At 42.1% G+C, this 22569-nt stretch overlaps 1 protein-coding gene across 1 annotated transcript in view; it reads right to left on the reverse strand.

Moving 5' to 3' along the window:
* The window catches only part of prim2 (DNA primase subunit 2), a 229083-nt gene that overhangs the window by 26177 nt on the left and 180337 nt on the right, over window positions 1–22569 (reverse strand). The window contains exons 10-11 of the mRNA XM_055635052.1: window positions 7163–7289; window positions 5262–5344 (exon numbers count right to left, since the gene is read on the reverse strand). Of these exons, the coding sequence (XP_055491027.1) occupies window positions 5262–5344; window positions 7163–7289 (210 nt within the window). The remainder of the gene's footprint in view (window positions 1–5261; window positions 5345–7162; window positions 7290–22569) is intronic.

Here is a 22569-nt window from a genome sequence, read left to right on the forward strand (position 1 = left end):
TACGTAAGATCAGCTGGATCTCATCAAATCGCAGAGCAGGATCAAGGACAAATTCTTATATTCCTCACTACACAAAACATTCAGATTGAAGGCTTGAGAAAGGGGCACAGAGTGAGATAATCCTCTCCAGTGAGATCTCCAATGTTTTAGTCAATTTAGTAATTACAAATCTGTATATACACACACACAATAAATGCAATGAAGGCCTGAAATGGGGATTAAACCTAGAAGTTTCAGACTTGTATGGTCACTTCAACTGCCAAATTAACGGCAATAATTGGTAGCAGGTTGATGGCAAAGCAGCTTAACAATCAAAACATTGACTCTGAACCGGAAAGCTGTGCTCCTGAGTTTCCTGCTTCTTAATGTTGCTCAGCTGGATGGTGGCGTAGAAAGCCTAATCGTACGTCACTCCATTCATATGAAGGAGAAATTGAGAGGAATAAAAAGCGGATTTATTTTGTTGAATTCAAGGACCCTGGTCTCCAGGGTAAGAGCAATAGCTGAAAGACCTTACGGATAAGATGAGTTCTGTCCATAGCTGAGGGATAATCATTGGGATAGGTGGCATCCTCACAGGATTAAGTGATAGGAGGAAGATGGACCATTCAACACTATCAACACAAGAACAATAAAAGAGGAATTTAAAGCATAGGGAAATGTTCTTGGCCCTCAATTATTTATGATTTGCATGAAATACCTGAAGGGGGAGTAGAGTGTAATATATCCAAGAATACACAAAAATAGATGGAACCTCTTTGCTGTGATGTTGTGACTATGCAAAGTGGCATAGGTAGAATGAGAGTATGGACCGAAACTTGATGAATGGAGTTTAATGTGGGAAAAATCATGTTCTTCAGTGAGAGGAATAAAAAGGGAAAATATCAAAATGGAAAGTGATTGCAAATGGGTGAAGTGCAGAGGAAGCATGGATTACAGCAGCGGAGCAAGTGGCGTATTGGCCATCATTACAAAGAACGTGAAGTTTTGGAAATAGGAATGTATGGTTAGAATTATGCAGGTTGTTGTGAAGCCACACCCGGAATTAGCGATTTAACGTAACATTAAGGGATTCAAAGTAACATTAGCAAATTTGCAGATGACACAAAGCTGGGTGGCAGTGTGAACTGTGAGGAGGATGATATGAGAATGCAGGGCGACTTGGACAGGTTGGGGGAGTGGGCAGATGCATGGCAGATTAAATTTAACGCGGATAAATGTGAGGTTATCCACTTTGGTAGCAAAAACAGGAAGGCAGATTACTATCTAAATGGCGTCAAGTTGGGAAAAGGGGAAGTACAACGGGATCTGGGGGTCCTTGTACATCAGTCTATGAAAGTAAGCATGCAGGTACAGCAGCCGGGCTTGTACACTCTGGAGTTTAGAAGGATGAGAGCAGATCTCATTGAAACATATAAGATTGTTAAGAGTTTGGACACGCTAGAGGCAGGAAACATGTCAGGTTGGGGGAGTCCAGAACCAGGGGCCACAGTTTAAGAATAAGGAGTAAGCCATTTAGAACGCAGACGAGGTGAGTCTGTGGAATTCTCTGCCTCAGAGGGCAGTGGAGGCAGGTTCTCTGGATGCTTTCAAGAGAGAGCTAGATAGGGATCTTAAAATTAGCAGAGTCAGGGGATATGGGGAGAAGGCAGGAATGGGGTACTGATTGGGGATGATCAGCCATGATCACATTGAATGGCGGTGCTGGCTCGAAGGGCTGAATGGCCTACTCCTGCTCCTATTGTCTATTGTCCACAGTTTTGGTCTTACCAAAGCAAAGGTGGCTGTTGATAGGAGATTTCAACAGGTTAACTTCTGGGATGAGAGGACTCTTTTATCAAAAGAGCTAAACTGAGATCCGTCTTCTTTGGCATTTAGAAGAATGAGGGGTGATCTTACCGATACATACAAGATCCTAAGGGGGCCTAACAGGGTAGATGTCAACATGTTTTCACCAGTGAGAGTCTCAAACAAAGGGACGTAGTTTCAAGATAATGGGGACAGTCATTTAAAACATATAAATTACTTTTTGCAAATGATTGTGAAGGATAGATCATCAGAAGTGCTTTAAGTGGAGGTAAATACATTTTTGAAATACCAGTTAAATGGGGGGTATGTGACAGATGGGGAGTTAAGGCCTGGGATAGACTAGATTAGTTTAGTTTAGAGATACAGCATGGAAAAAGCTGAGTCCGTGCCGACCAGCGAAGGCATCCCACACACTAGGGACAACTTACAGAAGCCAATTAACCTACAAACCTGCACATCTTTGGAATGTGGAAGGAAACCAGAGCACCCGGAAAAACTCACACGGTCACAGGGAGAATGTACAAACTCTGTACAGACTGCACCTGTAGAAAGATCGAACCAGGGTCTCTGAGCTGTAAAGCAGCAACTGCACCGTTATGCCATCGTACCATCCTATTCAATGGCGGAGCAAGTTTATGGAGCGGTATGGTCAATTCCTGCTTCTATTTGCGTGTGTTCTTGTTTACAAAAACAGGCCATTTGTTCAAATGATCCATGCTAGTGCTTATGCCCTACATGAGCACAAGCAGTTTTGTTTAGTTTAGCGATACAGAGTGGAAACAGGCCCTTCGGCCCAGCGAGTCAGCGTCGACCAGCGATCCCTGCACATTAGCACTATCCTACACATACACTTTGGGCAATTTACACATACACCAAGCCAATTACCCTACATACCTTTTGTACATACAGTTTGTGATTTAAAAATAAATTCTAATTATTAAAAAAAACTAAAACAACATGCTGCAACTTGGAATATGCTGACTTATATTACAAGGCGGTTAATTGTAATTGGCATTGCTTGATGATTTGACCAAAGAAGGAATACTTTGATAAATGGCACAGATGATAATCAGCAGTGAACCAGCAGTCCAACTGTGGATGAAATTATGCTGATGAAAATCCACATGCCTTTTCATCTAAGATAAGGCTACCACAACTCATTTTTTGTTTCCTAAGGGAGAAAGAAAATCCCAAGGGAATTTATGATAAAATGCATTTATTCTTTCTATTCCCCCATACACACCTGGGGATTTGTTGGTTTGTGGCTAATTATTTTTGACGGATTGAGCCAGGTATTTTTTTCAGGGTCTCCAAGCAGCAGGAAGTGTAAGAAACATCTGTCCAGTCACCATAGTTTTAAGCTTCTTCTAACAACATTCGCAGTATCTGTGTTAAAAATGATCAGCTCTGCCTCTTAAGGCTCCAAACGATATAGACAAGGGGGCATTATTTTTGACAGCACTACTATGATTGTTCATTTATTTGTATACCCACACATTTTGTTGTTATGGGTTTTACAGAATACTATGTTTGTTGTGCTGCTGAAGTAAGAATTTAATTGTTCCTTTCGCACGTATATATGACAATAAAACACTCTTGAGATAATGAATGGCAGAATTTGCTGCATTAGGACAGTTACGTCAGAATCAAATCAGTCCCTTGCACTACATGATTGAATTTATTGTTTTAATTGAATTTTTTCCAATACTCAGGAACAGGATTTTTTTTAATTATTATTCATTCAAGGGATGTGGGCTTTGCAGGCTGAGCCAGCATTTAAATGTTCATCCCTAACTGAGAGACGATTGTGGTCATCCACGTGGGTGGGCGGCGCGACTCACGTCGCAGCAGCCTCTGCAGTCCGTCCGTCCGTCGTTTTTTTTTTTTTTATCGCGTTTGAATGTTTTGAATGTAGTTTAAAGTGCTTTTTTTAACTGGGTATGTGTGTGGGGGGCGGTGGGTGGGGGAAACTTTAAAAATCTTTCCCCTGCACGGAGAACCCGACCTTTTCCCTGTCGGGTCTCCGTTGTCGTTGGGGCCGAGCACCGTGGAGCGGCCTCCAACCGGACGACCTGGGGCTCCAGTCGCGGAGCCTGCGGACTTACTTACCATCGTGGAGCTGGCCGAGTTCAGAGTGGGAGGAGCTGTGGTGGCGCGCTGCTGCGACCCGGCCCTGGGGATTCGGAGCTCCAACCGTAGGTCTGGTGGACAGTAACACCGGGAGCCCGCGGGTCCCTGCTGGGAGACCGCTTTTCGGGGCATCCGCAACGGCGACTTCTCCCGCCCGAGTTGCGGGGTTGAAAATTACCTGGAGTGGGGCCTTACATCATCGCCCGGCGCGGCTTTAAATGGCCGCGGGACTTGTTAGCGCCCGCCGGGGGCTCCAACACCAAGACCTGGAGCGCGGCCTTGCATCACCCGGCACGGCTTTAATGGCCGCGGGACACTTACCATCACCCGCCGGGGGCTTTGACTCTGACATCGGGAGGAGAATGAGGAGTGCAGGGGAGAGATAAGACTTTGCCTTCCATCACAGTGAGGAGATTCACTGTGATGGATGTTTGTGTAAATTGTGTTGTGTCTTGGTTCTTTTTCTTGTGTGTATGACTGCAGAAACCAAATTTTGTTTGAACCTCAATGGGATTCAAATGACAACAAATAAATTGCATTGTATCGTATTGTATTGGAATGCCCCAGTCCTTGAGGTGTGGATATATCCATAATTAGGGTGGGAATTCCAGGATTTTGACCCAGTGATGGTGAAGGAGCGCAAAATGCTTCCAAGTTAGGATGGTGTGTAGCTTGGAGGGCAACCTCCAAGCCGTGTTCCTTTGTTTTTGCTACCCTTATCCTTCTAGCTGGTCGAAGTTGTGGGTTTGGAAGTTACTTTCCAAGGAGCATTGGTGAGTTGCTGCAGTGCATCTTGCAGATGGTACAAACTGCTGCTGCTCTCATAGGTGCATGGCTGTGGAAGGGGTTCCCATCAAATGGTTGCTATGTCCCGTATGGTGCTGAGTTTCTTGGGTGGCGTTGCAGCTGCCCTTCTCCAAGCAGGTGGGGATAATCCCATCACACTCCTAACTTGAGCTTTGTAGAAGGCAGCGAGGCGTTGTGGAGATCGGAGGTGAGTTACTCACTGAAGGATGCCCAGCCCCTGAACAATAATAGGCTATTCAGACCCTTCAGTAATTTTCACAACTCATTTTGATCATACTTGATTGTGCCCTATTTCCAACTGCAGCCTTGGTTCCATAATCGTTAATATCCTTGTTCAGCAAAATCATATTATGTTTGATATTTTCAAACTGACCTAAAAATCATTGAGGGCTTCAGCCCAGCTGCAAGATTTGGCTTCAAAATCTCAAAAGCCGTGCTACATTCAACGAATATGTCAAAAGACAATGGCGTATACAAAATTTAAAGGCTATTGGCCATGAAGTCCGATCACTTACCTGGTTTATTTCTGCAGGTGAAATCTTATAGGACTGCAACTTTGGCTTTAGTAGGTCAACATCACTGTGCCGAAATGGACAGCCTAAGAAGTAAAGCAATGCAGAAGGAATATTTGTTAACACATCAGACTCTGGATGGAAGAAATCCCAGTGCACAAGGAAATCTCCCAATTTTGTTAGTCCTTGCTGTCTCCTCCCCTTCCTCAGCCCCCCTGCTGTCTCCTCCCATCCCCCAGCCTTCGGCTAAGACCCACCCCCAGCCCCCGATCAGTCTGAAGAAGGGTTTCGGCCCGAAACGTTGCCTATTTCCTTCGCTCCATAGATGCTGCTGCACCCGCTGAGTTTCTCCAGCTTTTTTGTGTAACCTACAAAGCAGAAATGTTCGCCTCAGATGTCTCAGCTAAGATTTCTCCCAAAACCACATTGCTTTAAGAGATTGTTCAGTCATTATAATATTGTACTCTCTGGGATGGCAAATTGATTACTGTATTTCCATTTTCACAAAGGGGAATATATTATTAATACTGACGAGATTATTAAGTGGTAAGGGATATTTGGGGTCATGAATGATTCTCCACCATTGACAACTTTGCTTGCTAAAGGGCCTGTCCCACTTAGGCGAGTCTTTAGGCGATTGCCAGGGACTAGTTTTAATGGCATTCACCTACGACACCTGGCGACAACCTATGACAGCACCTACGTCAACCTACGACAGCAAAAATTGTCGCCATGATTTTCCCAAAATTGTTCAACATGTTGAAAATTTAGCGGCAGTCACCTGTGGTTGCCCAAAAAATCACCTAAGTGGGACAGGCCCATAAGGCATTCTGCTAACTTGTCTTCAACCTTCCAAAGAAGTGCAGGTTTGTAGGTTAATTGGCTGCTGTACATTGCATGTAGGGTAGAACTAGTGTACGGGTGATCGCTGGTCAGTGCAGACTCGGTGATGTTGTATCTCTAAACCTAACTAAACTAAACAAACTTTCTCGACTCCAAGACTTTGGCTGGTGACTGGATGCTGTCAATGTGTCACAGGTGAGATTTTTCAAATAATTACCACTACACACACACACATTGTTTATCCAGAGTAGGGGAAGCAAGAACCAGAGGTCATAGGTTTAAGGTGAATGTAATTCCCTCCATAAGCCTCCAGCACTGAACTTCCTTTCGCCACACTTTGGAGCATAAACTTATGGCCTAGGTTTTCATGATCTCTTTTGAAAACACTCTGAAGTACATCAGACTGTCACACAACACTAATGGCGCTGACTAAATGCAAGTAGATGCAGGAGGATAGTGTTCTTAGTTTGCTGAATTTAGCAGAGAATAGCCATGGCATTTAAATTGCTGGGAAAAGTTGGTGTCAATCTAGTTCCTAGTGCATAGGTTCTAAATACTCAAATCTTTCAACACCCACAAAAAGAAATGGTGCAGGAGACTTGGGACAAAGCTTGCTCTCAGTCAAAGGACTATGGCAAAGAGACGCGTGCATTTTGAACGTTTGTCAGAACACTTGCTGAGGTTTGCTATGCAATGGCAAGGCAATAACTGGCCAATCCCCCCCAAATTATTCTACACCTTAAAGTTTAACATACACCTCATGTCTTTCATATTTTTTTATTTATCCAGTTGCATGTGCTGGAGGACAGATATATGATGTCCATTGCAAATAAATGAAGAAAAATGGAAAACAGTGCTCAGCAAGGTGGAATGCAAAGTATAGCCTGAATGAATGGTTCATGGTTCATCTCATTCATTCAGGAGACAGTCGGGACTCTAACAGAGCAGAACAGTGATTAACACAAACTGTACCCTCTAGGTTGTTGGAAAATGCAGTCAAACAAACATTGCCATGTTCTTTCCAGGTCCTTTCAATGCAAAAGAGAGACTTGTTGACTTACCATGAAAGTCCCCTTGTCCCGGCGGGTTTGACAGAATAATCTTCATGCAGCTAAACGGGGTATAGTCCGTTCTCTTGCCTTCCTTTCCAAAATTGTGGCGTATATTGTATGCATATGATTTATCAAACTAGACAACAAAGCAGAATAGAAATGCATTATTAATCATGTGGTATTGTGCACGATCATTCGTAAAATTTCCACGTCTGGAGATCTGAAGGATGACCGTCGACCTGAAACATTGCTGCCTGACCTGAGACTTTCAGTATATTCTGTTTTATAACCCGTCAGAAATATGGCTGAACATACAGATGACAGAATAATGCGTGCTTGGTATCAGATCCCACTCAAATTACCTCAAAACAGTTAGACCAAAATCCCACTTTCATCACCTTAACATCTTGCACTGACCTCACCCTCAAACGAAGCATGGCCCATTTAGTTAAGCTATCAGAACACCATCTCTGCCTGTGCGCAAAAGTAATTGCCACTTACAGAAAAGTGGGCAGAACAGAGCAGAACAGTGATCGTTGGGCCGAAGGATTAGTTTCCACGCTGTATGACTCCCTCTATGAGCAGGGGCTAATGTGGTGGGAGGGCCACGGGTTAAGGTACCTTGTAGAAAATCTCCTTTGTTTATGAAGAACACAATTATCATCTTTCCATAATAGAAACAGAAAATTCTGCCGACATCCAAAAGGCTGGCAGCATCTGCGGAGCAAGAGGTGTAACCACTGCCACAGACGACAGCTGTTTATCTGATGATGGGCTGTCGGCCAGGATTGCTCATTTTGTTCTCCCTCCAATTACACTGACTGTCTTTGCGTGTTTCCAAAGTTTTCTGTTTTTAATTCAGATTCCCATCATCTGCAGTTTATTGCTTTACAGTCTTTCCATAAAACTAATCGGAAAAGTCTTATTTGTATGCTGATGGAACTGACCACAGAAAGCTGTCTTTGCTGCTCATGAGTCATGAAGCCTGGCTTCTTGGCCTGGCTGCCTCTCGCATATCAAATTATCGTCTTGGATTTTCTTACTGTACACGTGCAAAGAATGTTGATTACAGAAACCAGGGTCAAACATGTTCTCTCAAATAGTCTTCCAAAGATTTTGGAAAAAAAAATTCAAAATGCATCCTTGGCAAGTGATTTGAAATCCTTCAATTGTAGCTTGTCGGAAAAATAAGCACAACACATGTCAGAAGCAAAAATTGCTTTATGTATACTTTAAACTCAGTTCATAACTCAAGGTGTGCTGAAGGTAGCTGGCTACTTGATTAATGAATCCATTCTCCCTGGTTTTCTACCTGGAATTTATTAGTAATAGCTAGAAACCAAATACTTTTCCAAGTACACAAAATTGAATCTTGCACATGAAATTTCCCTTAAGTACCATTACCCAAACAGGCTGCTAATACTTTCTTAATATGTGGATTCAAATACTTGCATCTTCTTCATCTTAATCCTTATTAATCACAATCACAATAATACTTTATTAGCCAAGTATGTTTTGCAATATACGAGGAATTAAAGTACCTATGCCCAAGATTAAGGATCAAAACATGATATTATTTCAATGTATTATGAGAGTATTAACAACATGTTTGGGTAAATCTACTTAAGGGAAATTTCATGTGTAAGTTTCAAATTTGTGTACTTGGAAGAGTATTTGAACTTATACCAAGCATCTTTGGACTGTGAATAATGGTATCAATTCACCATGTTAAAACTGCAAACAACTGCGAGTAATGAATTTTCCCAAAGAAACGTTCTTACTTTGGCTCCCAGCATAAATCAGTTCTACAACATTTAGCTACTTATTATATTACATCAATGATAAAATGGACAAGCAAATATCCCTGAAGCTCCATGCTTGAGTGAAAATTCTATTACGATAGAAACAATTGACGAAGATGCCTTTGAATATAAAACTTTATGCAGCCAATGTCATCATCCTCAGGGTAACTTAGAACACGAAGTGCTGGAGTAACTCAGCGGGTGAGGCAGTGTTTTTGGAAGACATGGATAGGCGACGTTTCAGGTCAGGTTTCTTCTTCAGAGAGGAGAAAAACCTCTTCAAAGTAGGCAGAGAGAGGAAGAGACCATAAGTAAGCAAAAAAAAAGAATGGGTCCCAATCCAAAATATTGCCTATCCATGCCTTATGCATGAAGTTACTCCAGCACTTAACCATATAACCATATAACAATTACAGCACGGAAACAGGCCATCTCGGCCCTACAAGTCCGTGCCGAACAAATTTTTTTTTCCCCTTAGTCCCACCTGCCTGCACTCATACCATAACCCTCCATTCCCTTCTCATACATATGCCTATCCAATTTATTTTTAAATGATACCAATGAACCTGCCTCCACCACTTCCACTGGAAGCTCATTCCGCACCGCTACCACTCTCTGAGTAAAGAAGTTCCCCCTCATATTACCCCTAAACTTCTGTCCCTTAATTCTGAAGTCATGTCCTCTTGTTTGAATCTTCCCTATTCTCAAAGGGAAAAGCTTGTCCACATCAACTCTGTTTATCCCTCTCATCATTTTAAAGACCTCTATCAAGTCCTCCCTTAACCTTCTTCGCTCCAGAGAATAAAGACCTAACTTATTCAACCTATCTCTGTAACTTAATGTTCTTCACAAGGTTCCAACCCTGCAGTTCATTGTGTTCTCAATATCATTTGTTGCTCCCTTCTTATGCCTCACTTACAAGATAATTTTCAACAATGTTTTTGGACAATCTGTTCTAATACCTTGTAATTTCCTTTTGACAAGGGAAACCATTCAACCCATCAGGTCTATACTGGCTCTCAAGGAAATCCTATCAACCCCATTTGTCTTAATTATTTCCCTGCAACCTTTTCTTTCTCACATGGCCCATCAACTTTCACCCGATTCTGCCATCCCTACACCTACCTGCTCCAGGGGTAATTTTCAGTAACCAATTAACCTATCCTGATCGTGGGGGTGTGTGGGGGAAAACTATGCGGTGAGTGTGCTAACTCAATACAGGAAACACCACAGGTCAGGATGGAACCTGGGTTGTTGGAGCTGCGAGGCAGCATTGCTGTAGAAACAAAGAACAGCTGTTTACAGAGAAGGACACAAAGTACTGTGGCATCTCAGCAGGTCAAGCAGCATCTCTGGCGAACATGCCTAGGTGACGTTTCAGGTCGACCCAAAATGTCACCTATCCATATTCTCCTGAGTTCAGCACACTTTGTGCTGTGCTGTTCTCTGACTCAATGTAAAATGTTACTTGCAGCTGTTCCTCTGAAGCATCTCAGCATGATTCACTATAACAAAGGTGCTGTAAAAAGGCACATTGTTGTCCCTTTATTTAAAGCTTACAGACAATTTGACCCAGTCTCTGTGATCTTAGAGCGACAGAGACCTAGGTTCAGTCCTGACTGTGGGTGTTGTCTGTACAGAGTTTTACGATCTCCCTGTGACCGCATGGGTTTTCTCCCACACTCCAACGACGTGTAAGCTGCCTGTAAATTGCCCCTTAGTGTGTCAAAAGGAAAGCATAGAACTAGCGTATGGGTGATCGATAGTCCACTTGATGTGGACTCGTTTGTCCAAAGGGCCTGTGTCCACAATTTTTCTCTAAGCTAAACTACACTATACTTTTTCTGTTCACAAGGAACAGATTAGGAAAAGGGGAGATGCAACAAGACCTGGGTGTCATGGTACACCAGTCATTGAAAGTAGGCATGGAGGTGCAGCAGGCAGTGAAGAAAGCGAATGGTATGTTAGCATTCATTGCAAAAGGATTTGAGTATAGGAGCAGGGAGGTTCTACTGCAGTTGTACAGGGTCTTGGTGAGACCACACCTGGAGTATTGCGTACAGTTTTGGTCTCCTAATCTGAGGAAAGACATTCTTGCCGTAGAGGGAGTACAGAGAAGGTTCACCAGACTGATTCCTGGAATGTCAGGACTTTCATATGAAGAAAGACTGGATAGACTCGGCTTGTACGCGCTAGAAATAGAAGATTAAGGGGGGATCTTATAGAAACTTACAAAATTCTTAAGGGGTTGGACAGGCTTGATGCAGGAAGATTGTTCCCGATGTTAGGGAAGTCCAGAACAAGGGGTCACAGTTTAAGGATAAGGGGGAAATCTTTTAGGACCGAGATGAGAAAAAAAAAATTCACAGAGTGGTGAATCTCTGGAATTCTCTGTCACAGAAGGTAGTTGAGGCCAGTTCATTGGCTATATTTTAGAGGGTGTTAGATGTGGCCCTTGTGGCTAAAGGGATCAGGGGGTATGGAGAGAAGGCAGGTACAGGATACTGAGTTGGATGATCAGCCATGATCATATTGAATGGCGGTGCAGGCTTGAAGGGCCGAATGGCCTACTCCTGCACCTATTTTCTATGTTTCTATGTCTATGTTTCTACTAGCAGCATGAGTTTGTATTACAGCCCTTTTGACATGGGAGCCCAATTTACTCAACGTCCGAGTCCAACTTTGATACCCATCTAACCAGCATCTTGTGGCAAGTTCCATATTCCAACCATACGATTTTCAAATACATGCTTTTTAAATGTCCAGACAGCACAATAGACAACTCCTGCAGGCAATTTCAAAATAGAACAAGGAATATCTTCCTTCCATTTTCAGCATATATTCCTGTCTCTTTCAATAAAGAACTACTTGCTCTGCACAACAATGACAGAACCATCACTTTATCAGGGGATGTTTTACTCAGAGGCTCATTCATACTTCACTGATGATGACCAAGACAAGCGCACCATGTGATTGAGTAGTTTTATATTCAAAGATATCCTCGACATCTGTTTCTGTACTAATAGAATTTTCACTCATGCATGGAGGCGCTGATATATTCCCTACTCCATTCAATTTTTGTTGTAAAATAATTTCTTAGGACAAACTTTGAAAAATTATTATTTTCTAAAAGTAACAATGATAAATATTTAAAGAGGTAAATCGATACACTATTTATAACCCTCAATCTCTACATCGAACAGAGGGCGACCAGTAAATGAGTGATGTGTTGCATGTATGTGGGTAATCAAGAAGAATGAAGTTTAAAACTCAGATTAGAGTTTTAGGAAATACTACATGGGCCTGGATGCTCCTAGAATGAAGGATGAATCTCTCATGCACACCTGCAAATGTTCATGGGAACCAAACACTTGAAATGTTATAGAATTTGGGTAGGCGAACGAGGGATTGAGCAGGAGGGAATTAACCTGGTGAACCTATGCTGCACTCCCTCAATAGCACAAATGTCCTTCCTGAAATTAGGAGACCAAAACTGCACACGATACTCCAGGTGTGGTCTCAGCAGGGCCCTGTATAACTGCAGTAGGGCCTCCTTGCTCCTAAACTCTGAGGATTTGAGTTTAGGAGCAAGACGGGAACAGAGGGTAGATGGAGGTGGGGGAGGTAGGACGGCATGGAACACAAAGCCAAAAAACAAACACAGCTACGAACTGGCATGGTGGGTAGAGCTGCTGCCTCGCGGCACCAGGGGCCCGGGTTTGATCCCAACCACAGGTGCAGTCTGTGCGGAGCCCGCATGTTCTCCCCGCGACTCGCGTAGGCCCTCTCTGGGTGCTCCGGCCTCCTCCCATACTCCAAGGGCACTCGGGCTCGTAGGTTAATTGGCCCCGGCAAAGATTGTAAATTGTCCGTAGTGTTTGTAGGACAGTGGTAGTGTACGGAGTGATGCTGGTCGGCGCAGACTCGGCAGACCAAAGGGCCTGCCTCCATGCTGCATCTCTAAACCAAACTAGTGTATAGTTGATCGATGGTCGGCGCGGACTTGATGGGACGAAGGCCCTGTTACCGAGCTGTATCTCTAAACTAAACTACTATGTGAACGGGCCATCGCTGATCAACGCGGACTCGGTGGGCGGAAGGGCCTGTTTCCGCTCTGTACCTCTAAACTAAACTAGCATGTGAACGGGTGATTGCTGCTCGGCACAGACTCGGTGGGACGAAGGGCCTGTTTCTGAGCCGTATCTCTAAAATAGACAATAGGCAATAGGTGCAGGAGTAGGCCATTCGGCCCTTCGAGCCAGCACCGCCATTCAATGTGATCATGGCTGATCATCCCCAATCAGTACCCCGTTCCTGCCTTCTCTCCATACCCCCTGACTCCGCTATTTTTAAGAGCCTGATCTAGCTCTCTCTTGAAAGCATCCAGGGAACCTGCCTCCACCGCCCTCTGAGGCAGAGAATTCCACAGACTCACCACTCTCTGAGAAAAAGTGTTTCCTCGTCTCCGTTCTAAATGGCTTACTCCTTATTCTTGAACTGTGGCTCCTGGTTCTGGACTCCACAATCATCGGGAACACGTTTCCTGCCTCTAGCATGTCCAAGCCCTTAACAATCTTATATGTTTCAATGAGATAAATATGGAGGTGGGGGAGGTACAATGAGATGAAATGAGATGAAAATAAATTAGTGTACGGTGTGATCGCTGGTGGGCGTGGACTTGTTGGTCGAAGGGCCTGTTTCCACACTGTATCTCTAAACTAAACTAGTGTACAGGGTAATCGCTGGTCGGTCCGGTCTTGCGGGCCAAAGGGCCCGTTTCCACTCTGTATCTCTACACCAGTTTGCACCCGTTTAGTTTAAGAGATTCAGCATGGAAACAGGCCCTTTAGCCCATTGAGTCCACGCCAACCAGCGATCCCCATAAACTAGCACTACCCTATACACTAGGGACAATTTACAATTTCACCGAAGCCAATTAACCTACAAACCTGCACGTCCCTGGAGTGTGGGAGGAAACCAGAGCACCCGGAGAAACCCCACCAGCTCACGGGGAGAACGTGCAAACTCCACACAGACAGCACCCGTAGTCAGGATGGAACCCGGGTCTCTGACGCCGTGAGGCAGAATCTCCACCGCTACGTCACCTTGCTGCCCTCTAATAACTTTCAAACATTTCCCCACCTGCCCTAAAGCTGATACAGCACGGAGAAAGGCCCTTCAGCCCAACTTGCCCACACTGACCAACATGCTCCATCCACACTAGTCCCATCCACCCACGCCTGGTCCATATCCCTCCAAACCCCTCCCATCCATGTACGTATCCAAATATCCTTTAAACGGTCCCTGCTTCAACCACCTCCTCTGCAGCTCGCTCCATACACCCACCACCCTCCGTGTAAAAAAGCTGCTCCTCAAGTTCCCACTAATCTCTCTCACCTCACCCCAAACCCATGTCCCCTGGTCCTTGACTCCCCCACTCTGGGCAAGAGACTCCGTGCGTCCACCCGATCCGTTCCTCTCATGATTCCGCACACCTCCACAAGATCACCCCTCACCCTCCTGCGCTGCAAGGAATAGAGTCCCAGCCTGCTCAACCTCTCCCTGCAAACATTACTGCAAACCGAGTTCCCACATAGCATAACATGTCTGCAGCTGTGCTGCAGCTTGTAAATCCATTCTGCCAATCTTCCAAACTGAATAAAAATGATCGATTTAGTTCCGATAATCTGTTACTTTTACCAGCTACCCCAAAACTGCAGAGCATAATTCTGGGCTGAACTTGCACTGTTACATAACTTGATCAGTGAAATATCAGATTGCTGTATTACAATCTGAAAGATCTGTGGTACAAATGGAGGTCTTTCGGCCCATCCCGTCTATGATAGCCAAAAAAACTATTTCAAGTGAAACTAACTTCCTAATTCTTGGCCCACTGCCATACAGCAATTTCCTCTCCAAGATCATTTAAAGCGTGCTGAGGGTTTCAGTCTCCACCACCCATTGAGTTCCAGAACTCCTCTCTTGTTAATTCCTCTCCAATTCTTCAACCAATGAAAACACATTTATGTCCCTGAGCTACATGAGAAATAGGACCTTCCTGTTTATCAAAGCTTCTTATCCAGCTGTTATCAAGCAACGGAATCAACCCACCACAACCAGTTGGTGACCCTCGGACTATTCTTGATCGGATTTTGCTGGGTTTACCTTGCACTAAACGTTATTCCCTTATCATGTATCTATACACTGTGAATGGCTCAATTGGAATCATGTGTTAATGCATTTCGTTGTCTGCTGACTAGATAGCACGCAAGGAAAGCTTTTCACTTTTCGTACCTCAGAACGCATGACAATAAACTAAACTACATACTAAATTTCATACGCTTCAGTTGCATCTCCCCAGTCTTCTTAATTCCAAAGAAAATAAACTCGGCCTCGGCACGCTCTCTTTGTAATCAGAATTCCCCAGCCATAGAAACATCCCATTATATCTCCTGGGTACCATCTCCAGTCCTATAACCGTCTTGCTGTATTTTGTCACATTGTTGCAATTGTGGCCTAACTGATATATTGTACGGTTGTAGCATAACTTCCCAAGTCTTCTATTCAATGTGCCAGCCAACAAAGGCAAGTATCACAACCACATTAACCACTATCCTCCTATCTTTGGCTATGTTGGTACCTTCGCCCCAAGGTTCCTTTGCTCCTGCATGTTTTTCAGTACCCCGGCATTTACCATGTAGTCTTTTGTTAACCTCCCCAAATGCACTTCTTCACATAAAAATCAGCTATGTGTCCAATTTACCAATGCGCTGATAGCTTCCTAGAACAGTGGTCCCCCAAACCTTTTCAGACCGCTGCCCCCTTAACTCACCCCCAGTACACCCCTACCCCACCCTGTAAAAAGCATTGTTCAGAATAGCCGTTTGCACGACCCACTATGATCAGCGGTTGTGACTCATGCACAACACTATTTACTAACATTTCTAATTAAATAAAACATTGGTTTAGTGATAATTACAAGTGCGAGGGCGCTAACAGCAGCATTTAGATTATTACCTCAATAATTATGCATGAATCATTGTATAATATGCAAGTAATAACTTTGAAATATTCCAAGATTTATTATTTAGCAATACAGTGTGCACTTGTAGAGAGGTCAGTGGAGCGCAGGGCAGAATAACTGGCCCAAAAGCATGTCAAGTGCGTACTGACATCTCTCTTGTCCAATGTCCCGCCCGCCTCCGCTGCTCCTTAGTGCCCTCCCAGGTAAATCCCCAGCCCCTCAGGGGGCAGTACCGCCCACTTTGAGAACCAATGTTCTAGAAATTCAATCCACATGATGAGACACACTGTTAATTTTGGTGTCGTTATCAAACTTTAAGTGCAATTGCTGCATTTAAATCCTAATCATTTTTATGTATGACAAAAGGGCTTGATATCAACACCATTTACTAAAATTAATGTTGGCCAATGCCTTTCCCTTTTCCCACTGAGCCCATTTTTAGCCCAATCCAACGTCACTGTATCAAATATCCTGTTTTATTTTAACTTCGGAAGTAGGATCACCTCATTTTGCTAAAATTCATATGATCTACATCAAATGCTCCATTCTCATCAATATATATTTTTTCCCCTCAATTATTAGTCATACACAACTTACCCACTAACAAACCCATTCTTCCTGTCCTCAATTACTTAACCCTCTCTAAAAACGGATGTATGCCACCATCCAGACAGTAGTATTACTTTCTGAATGACTGATCTTTAATTGTTTTATTTCTTTCCTTCCCTCTTTTTATAGAACAGTACCCTGCACTGTTTAGAAGCCACTAGTTTAATGGACGATTGATGGGTAGTTTGACAACTGTAGATAATGCTCCATGAACACAATGAATAAAAAACTAAATTATTTGCTGCTAAAATAAGCAATGCTGTGCTGTAATTTGTGTGTGAATGTGCAAACAGCTGCCAGGAAACGCTACTGAAGTTTGCCCATTTAAAATATATTATTGGATAAGAGCATGTTCAATTTTCATATCAAATTCTTGGAGAAGGACATATCCGACAGACAATCAATTATTTGTAAACTATATCAATGCGGGAACCAAGAATATCATTTTGAAGTTTGCTGACCATACAGAACTAGCTCAAGATTTCAGCATCTGTAGTTCTTTGTGTCTCTGTGTCCCTTGGTCACGTGAGAGATGGGTCCTTACTGTTTACCATCTAGGCTTCTCATTATTTCATATCTCTCGGTTACATTTCAGTTGCAAGTTGTAGGGAAGATGCCAAGAGGCTGCAAGGCAATTTTTGAAAAGTTGAACGAATTGGCAAACACCTGACAGATGCAGTATAATGCTGATAAATGTGAAGTGATCCACTTTGGCAGTAAAAAAAACTAAAAGGCACAATATTATTTAAGTGGGTAGGGAGGAATTGCAGATAATGGTTTATACGAAAGACATACAAAAAGCTGGAGTAACTCAGCGGGTCAAGCAGCATCTCTGGAGAAAGGGAATAGGTGATGTTTCGGGTCGAGACCCTTCTTTGGGTCATTGACCCCTCCCCCCCCCCCCCCGCATGCCTATAACCATATAACCATATAACAATTACAGCACGGAAACAGGCCATCTCGACCCTTCTAGTCCGTGCCGAACACATATTCTCCCCAGTCCCATATACCTGCGCTCAGACCATAACCTTCCATTCCCTTCCCGTCCATATAACTATCCAATTTATTTTTAAATGATAAAGACGAACCTGCCTCCACCACCTTCACTGGAAGCTCATTCCACACAGCTACCACTCTCTGAGTAAAGAAGTTCCCCCTCATGTTACCCCTAAACTTCAGTCCCTTAATTCTCAAGTCATGTCCCCTTGTTTGAATCTTCCCTACTCTCAGTGGGAAAAGCTTTTCCACGTCAACTCTGTCTATCCCTCTCATCATTTTAAAAACCTCTATCAAGTCCCCCCTTAGCCTTCTGCGCTCCAAAGAATAAAGCCCTAACTTGTTCAACCTTTCTCTGTAACTTAGTTGCTGAAACCCAGGCAACATTCTAGTAAATCTCCTCTGCACTCTCTCTATTTTGTTGACATCCTTACTATAATTAGGCGACCAAAATTGTACACCATACTCCAGAATTGGCCTCACTAATGCCTTGTACAATTTTAACATTACATCCCAACTTCTATACTCAATGCTCTGATTTATAAAGGCCAGCACACCAAAAGCTTTCTTTACCACCCTATCTACATGAGATTCCACTTTCAGGGAACTGTACACAGTTATTCCCAGATCCCTCTGTTCATCTACATTCTTCAATTCCCTACCATTTACCATGTACGTCCTATTTTGATTTGTCCTGCCAAGATGTAGCACCTCACACTTATCAGCATTAAACTCCATCTGCCATCTTTCAGCCCACTCTTCCAACTGGCATAAATCTCTATGTAGACTTTGAAACTCTACTTCATTACCCGCAACCCCTCCTATCTTAGTATCATCTGCATACTTACTAATCCAATTTATCACACCATCATCCAGATCATTGATGTACATGACAAACAACAGTGGACCCAACACAGATCCCTGTGGCACCCCACTAGTTACCGGCCTCCAACCTGACTAACAACCATCCACCATTACTCTCTGGCATCTCCCATTCAGCCACTGTTGAATCCATCTTGCTACTCCACCATTAATACCCAACCATTGAACCTTCTTAACCAACCTTAAGAGGAACCTGGTCAAAGGCCTTACTGAAGTCCATATACACAACATCCACTGCTTTACCCTCATCAATTTCCCAAGTAACATCTTCAAAAAATTCAAGAAGATTAGTCAAACATGACCTTCCAGGCACAAATCCATGTTGACTGTTCCTAATCAGACCCTGTTTATCCAGATGCTTATATATATTATCTCTAAGTATTCTTTCCATTAATTTGCCCACCACTTACTGGGCAGTGCATATTAAGAATATGATTTATTGGTTGGATAGTTCTACACAACAGACAGAATGGATAAAAATGGAGAAGGAGGATTGTCATCCTTGTAATATAGGAACGATCCTCTTTTCCCCCAAAAAACTGAATAACACAATATATAAGAAGAACCCAATTATATATGGTACAATAAGAATTTGGAAACAAATAAAATTATCTTTAAAATTAAGAAATCTATCACTGTTAATGCCAATTGCGAATAACCCTTTATTTAAACCATCTCTTATTGATAAGACATATAACCAATGGGAAAGTCTCGGAATTAGAAGGATCAGGGATATGTACGAAACAGGAAACCTACTATCATTCCAACAACTACAATTAAAATTTAAATTGAAAAACAATCAATATTTTAAATATCTTCAGATTTGCGACTTTGTGAAAAAATATATACAAGGATATCAAAAAGTAACTCCTGACTTATTGGAAGAAGCAATGAATATTGAAGCTGACTCACAAAAATTAATATCCTATTTATATAATAGTATTCTAAATATAGACCTACCATCGACAGAGGTACTTAGAGAAGAGTGGGAACGGGAATTAATGATAAAAATTACGAAGGTTAAATGGGAAAAATACCTGATATATATTCACAAATGTTCAATTAATGTAAGACATAATCTAATACAATTTAAAATTGTACATAGATTATATTATTCAAAAACAAGATTGAACAAATTTTATCCAAATATATCCGCCACTTGTGATAAATGTCTAGCCCAAAAGGCAACTATAACACACTCCTTAGTTTCCTGCATAAAACTTTATAGATTTTGGAATGATATTTTTTGAAATACTTACAAAATTATTCAAGACAAGAATGGAACCTAATACTGAAATGATTATTTTGGTGTAATGGAAGATGGGAATAAATTGAACACATCTCAAAATCTATTCCTTAATTATGGTTTAATAATAGCAAAAAAATTAATACTTAAATTTTGGAAGGGTACATCAATACCAACGCTTAAAATGTGGATTGCAAGTATGTTGGACACTGCTCATCTTGAGGAAATGCGATTCCTCCTAATGGATAAATCAGACCAATTCATAACGAGTTGGTCTCCATTCGTCGTTTTTTTGGAATCATATGGTGTAACACAATTGTAAAAAATAACTGTTTCAGGACTGGACGAGGGTTGGTCAAGACTATAAATAATGATCTCCTTTTCTTTTCACTATTTTCTCTCTCAACTTTCTTCATTTACTCGTTTTCTTTCTTCACACACTATATATTTCACATTTTTCTATCCTTTACTATCTAACCTCTTTTTCTTATTCTCATCTTTTTTCAATGTAACAAAAAAAAAAAAAAAAGAAGTTGTACATAAAATGTATTATGAAAATATATATTAGGCACTTTGGTGCCATATGACTGTGCTTACTTCTAATAAAATAAAATTAAAAAAAAAAAAAAAATTTGCCCACCACTGACGTCAAACTAACAGGTCTATAATTGCTAGGTTTACTCTTAGACCCCTTTTTAAACAATGGAACAACATGCGCAGTACGCCAATCCCCCGGCACTATTCCCGTTTCTAATGACACTTGAAATATTTCTGCCATAGCCCCTGCTATTTCTTCACTAACTTCCCTCAATGTCCTAGGGAATATCCTGTCTGGACCTGGAGACTTATCCACTTTTATATTTCTCAAAAGTGTCAGTACTTCCTCTTCTTTGAATCTCATAGTTTCCATAGCTACTCTACTTGTTTCCCTTACCTCACATAATTCAATATCCTTCTCCTTGGTGAATACCGAAGAAAAGAAACTGTTCAATATCTCCCCCATCTCTTTTGGCTTTGCAGATAGTTGTCCACTCTGACTCTCTAATGGACCAATTTTATCCCTCGTTATCCTTTTGCTATTAATATAGCGGTAGAAACCCTTCGGATTTACTTTTACCTTACTTGCCAAAGCAACCTCATATCTTCTTTTAGCTTTTCTAATTTCTTTCTTAAGATTCTTTTTACATTCTTTATACTCGTCAAGCACCTCATTTACTCCATTCTGCCTATAATTATTGTAGATCTCCCCCTTTTTCCGAACCAAGTGTCCAATTTCCCTTGAAAACCATGGCTCTTTACAATTTTTACAATTTCCTTTCAACCGAACAGGGACATAAAGATTCTGTACTCTTAAAATTTCACCTTTAAATGTACTCCATTTCTCTTCCACATCTTTCCCATAAAACAAACTGTCCCAATTTACTCCTTTTAAATCCTTTCGCATCTCCTCAAAGTTAGCCTTTCTCCAATCAAAAATCTCAACCCTAGGTCCAGTTCTGTCCCTCTCCATAATTATATTGAAACTAATGGTATTGTGATCACTGGACCCGAACTGTTCCCCAACGCATACCTCTGCCACCTGACCCATCTCATTTCCTAACAGGAGGTCCAGCACCGCCCCTTCTCTAGTAGGTACTTCTATGTATTGCTGCAAAAAACTATCCTGCACACATTTTACAAACTCCAACCCATGTTCACCTATCACTTAAGATTGACACAAAATTCTGGAGTAACTCAGCGGGACAGGCAGCATCTCTGGATAAAAGGCACCCATCACTTGCCCCTGTCCTGCCTCTCCTCTCTCCCAGCTTTCTCCCCACCCCCTGCCTCTCTCACAATCAGTCTGAAGAAGGGTCCAGATCCAAATTGTCACCTATCCGTGTTCTCCAAGATGCTGCCTAACATCACAGCTTGTCACTGCCAATCTGTTTTCAAATCCTTCGCATTAAGTACCTCACTCTCCTGTACTGACCCAGCAACTGCCAATGGCATATATGTGTAGGAAGGAACTGCAGATGCTGGTTTAAACTGAAGATAGACACAAAATGCTGGAGTAATTCAGCAGACAGGCAGCATCTCTGGAGAATGAATGGGTGACGTTTCGGGTCAAGACCCTTCTTCAGACTGATCATATAGATATCACGTGAAACCGTGAGCATTGCCAGGAGGACCAATACATGCCTCATGAAAATTATCTCATTAGAATTATTCAGTTAATATTTGCTGTTTCTATGCTGCCGTCCTTGGGAGTAAAATTTGAACCAAAGGCATATTCTCTTCCATTCATAAATAGTGAAGGAGGTTAGCAGTCTACAAAGACTTCATTTTGTTCAAATGCAAATTCTCTGTCGTGACATAACTTTAGTTGCCAATTATGTTCATATTTTACCCCACGTTCAGTTTAGCCCTCCCAAGGAAAATTGAAATATCCGACGGTTTCTCACTGAAAACGAATAACTCAGATCAATGAATATGTTGTATTTAACGAGAATGGAAACAATTATCTGACACTTCTTAAATGACATGAATTTGTATAAATTATTATATTATGCAACTACTTTCCACCAAGTCAATTTTACTGGATTTATTGCTTCATAGCAGTAGTTTCAGCCAAGAGTTCTGTTCAAAGTCATTTTTATTTAAATGGATTAGGTAGAATGGAATCATAATATCCTAGACCTGAGGCAGCTATTCGATGCCTTAGGACTACAAAGAGCCCCAGCTCTTTTGAAAACAATACATTTAGGCTGACTTTCCAATTAACCGTTTTCCATGTTCCTACATTACTTTCCTTGTCTAGTTCTTATCCAATTCCCTTTGGAAGGTTATTATTAAATCTATGTCCACAACCAGATCT

This window comes from Leucoraja erinacea, chromosome 5, assembly GCF_028641065.1.
Source record: "Leucoraja erinacea ecotype New England chromosome 5, Leri_hhj_1, whole genome shotgun sequence".
NCBI classification, from domain to species: domain Eukaryota; kingdom Metazoa; phylum Chordata; class Chondrichthyes; order Rajiformes; family Rajidae; genus Leucoraja; species Leucoraja erinaceus.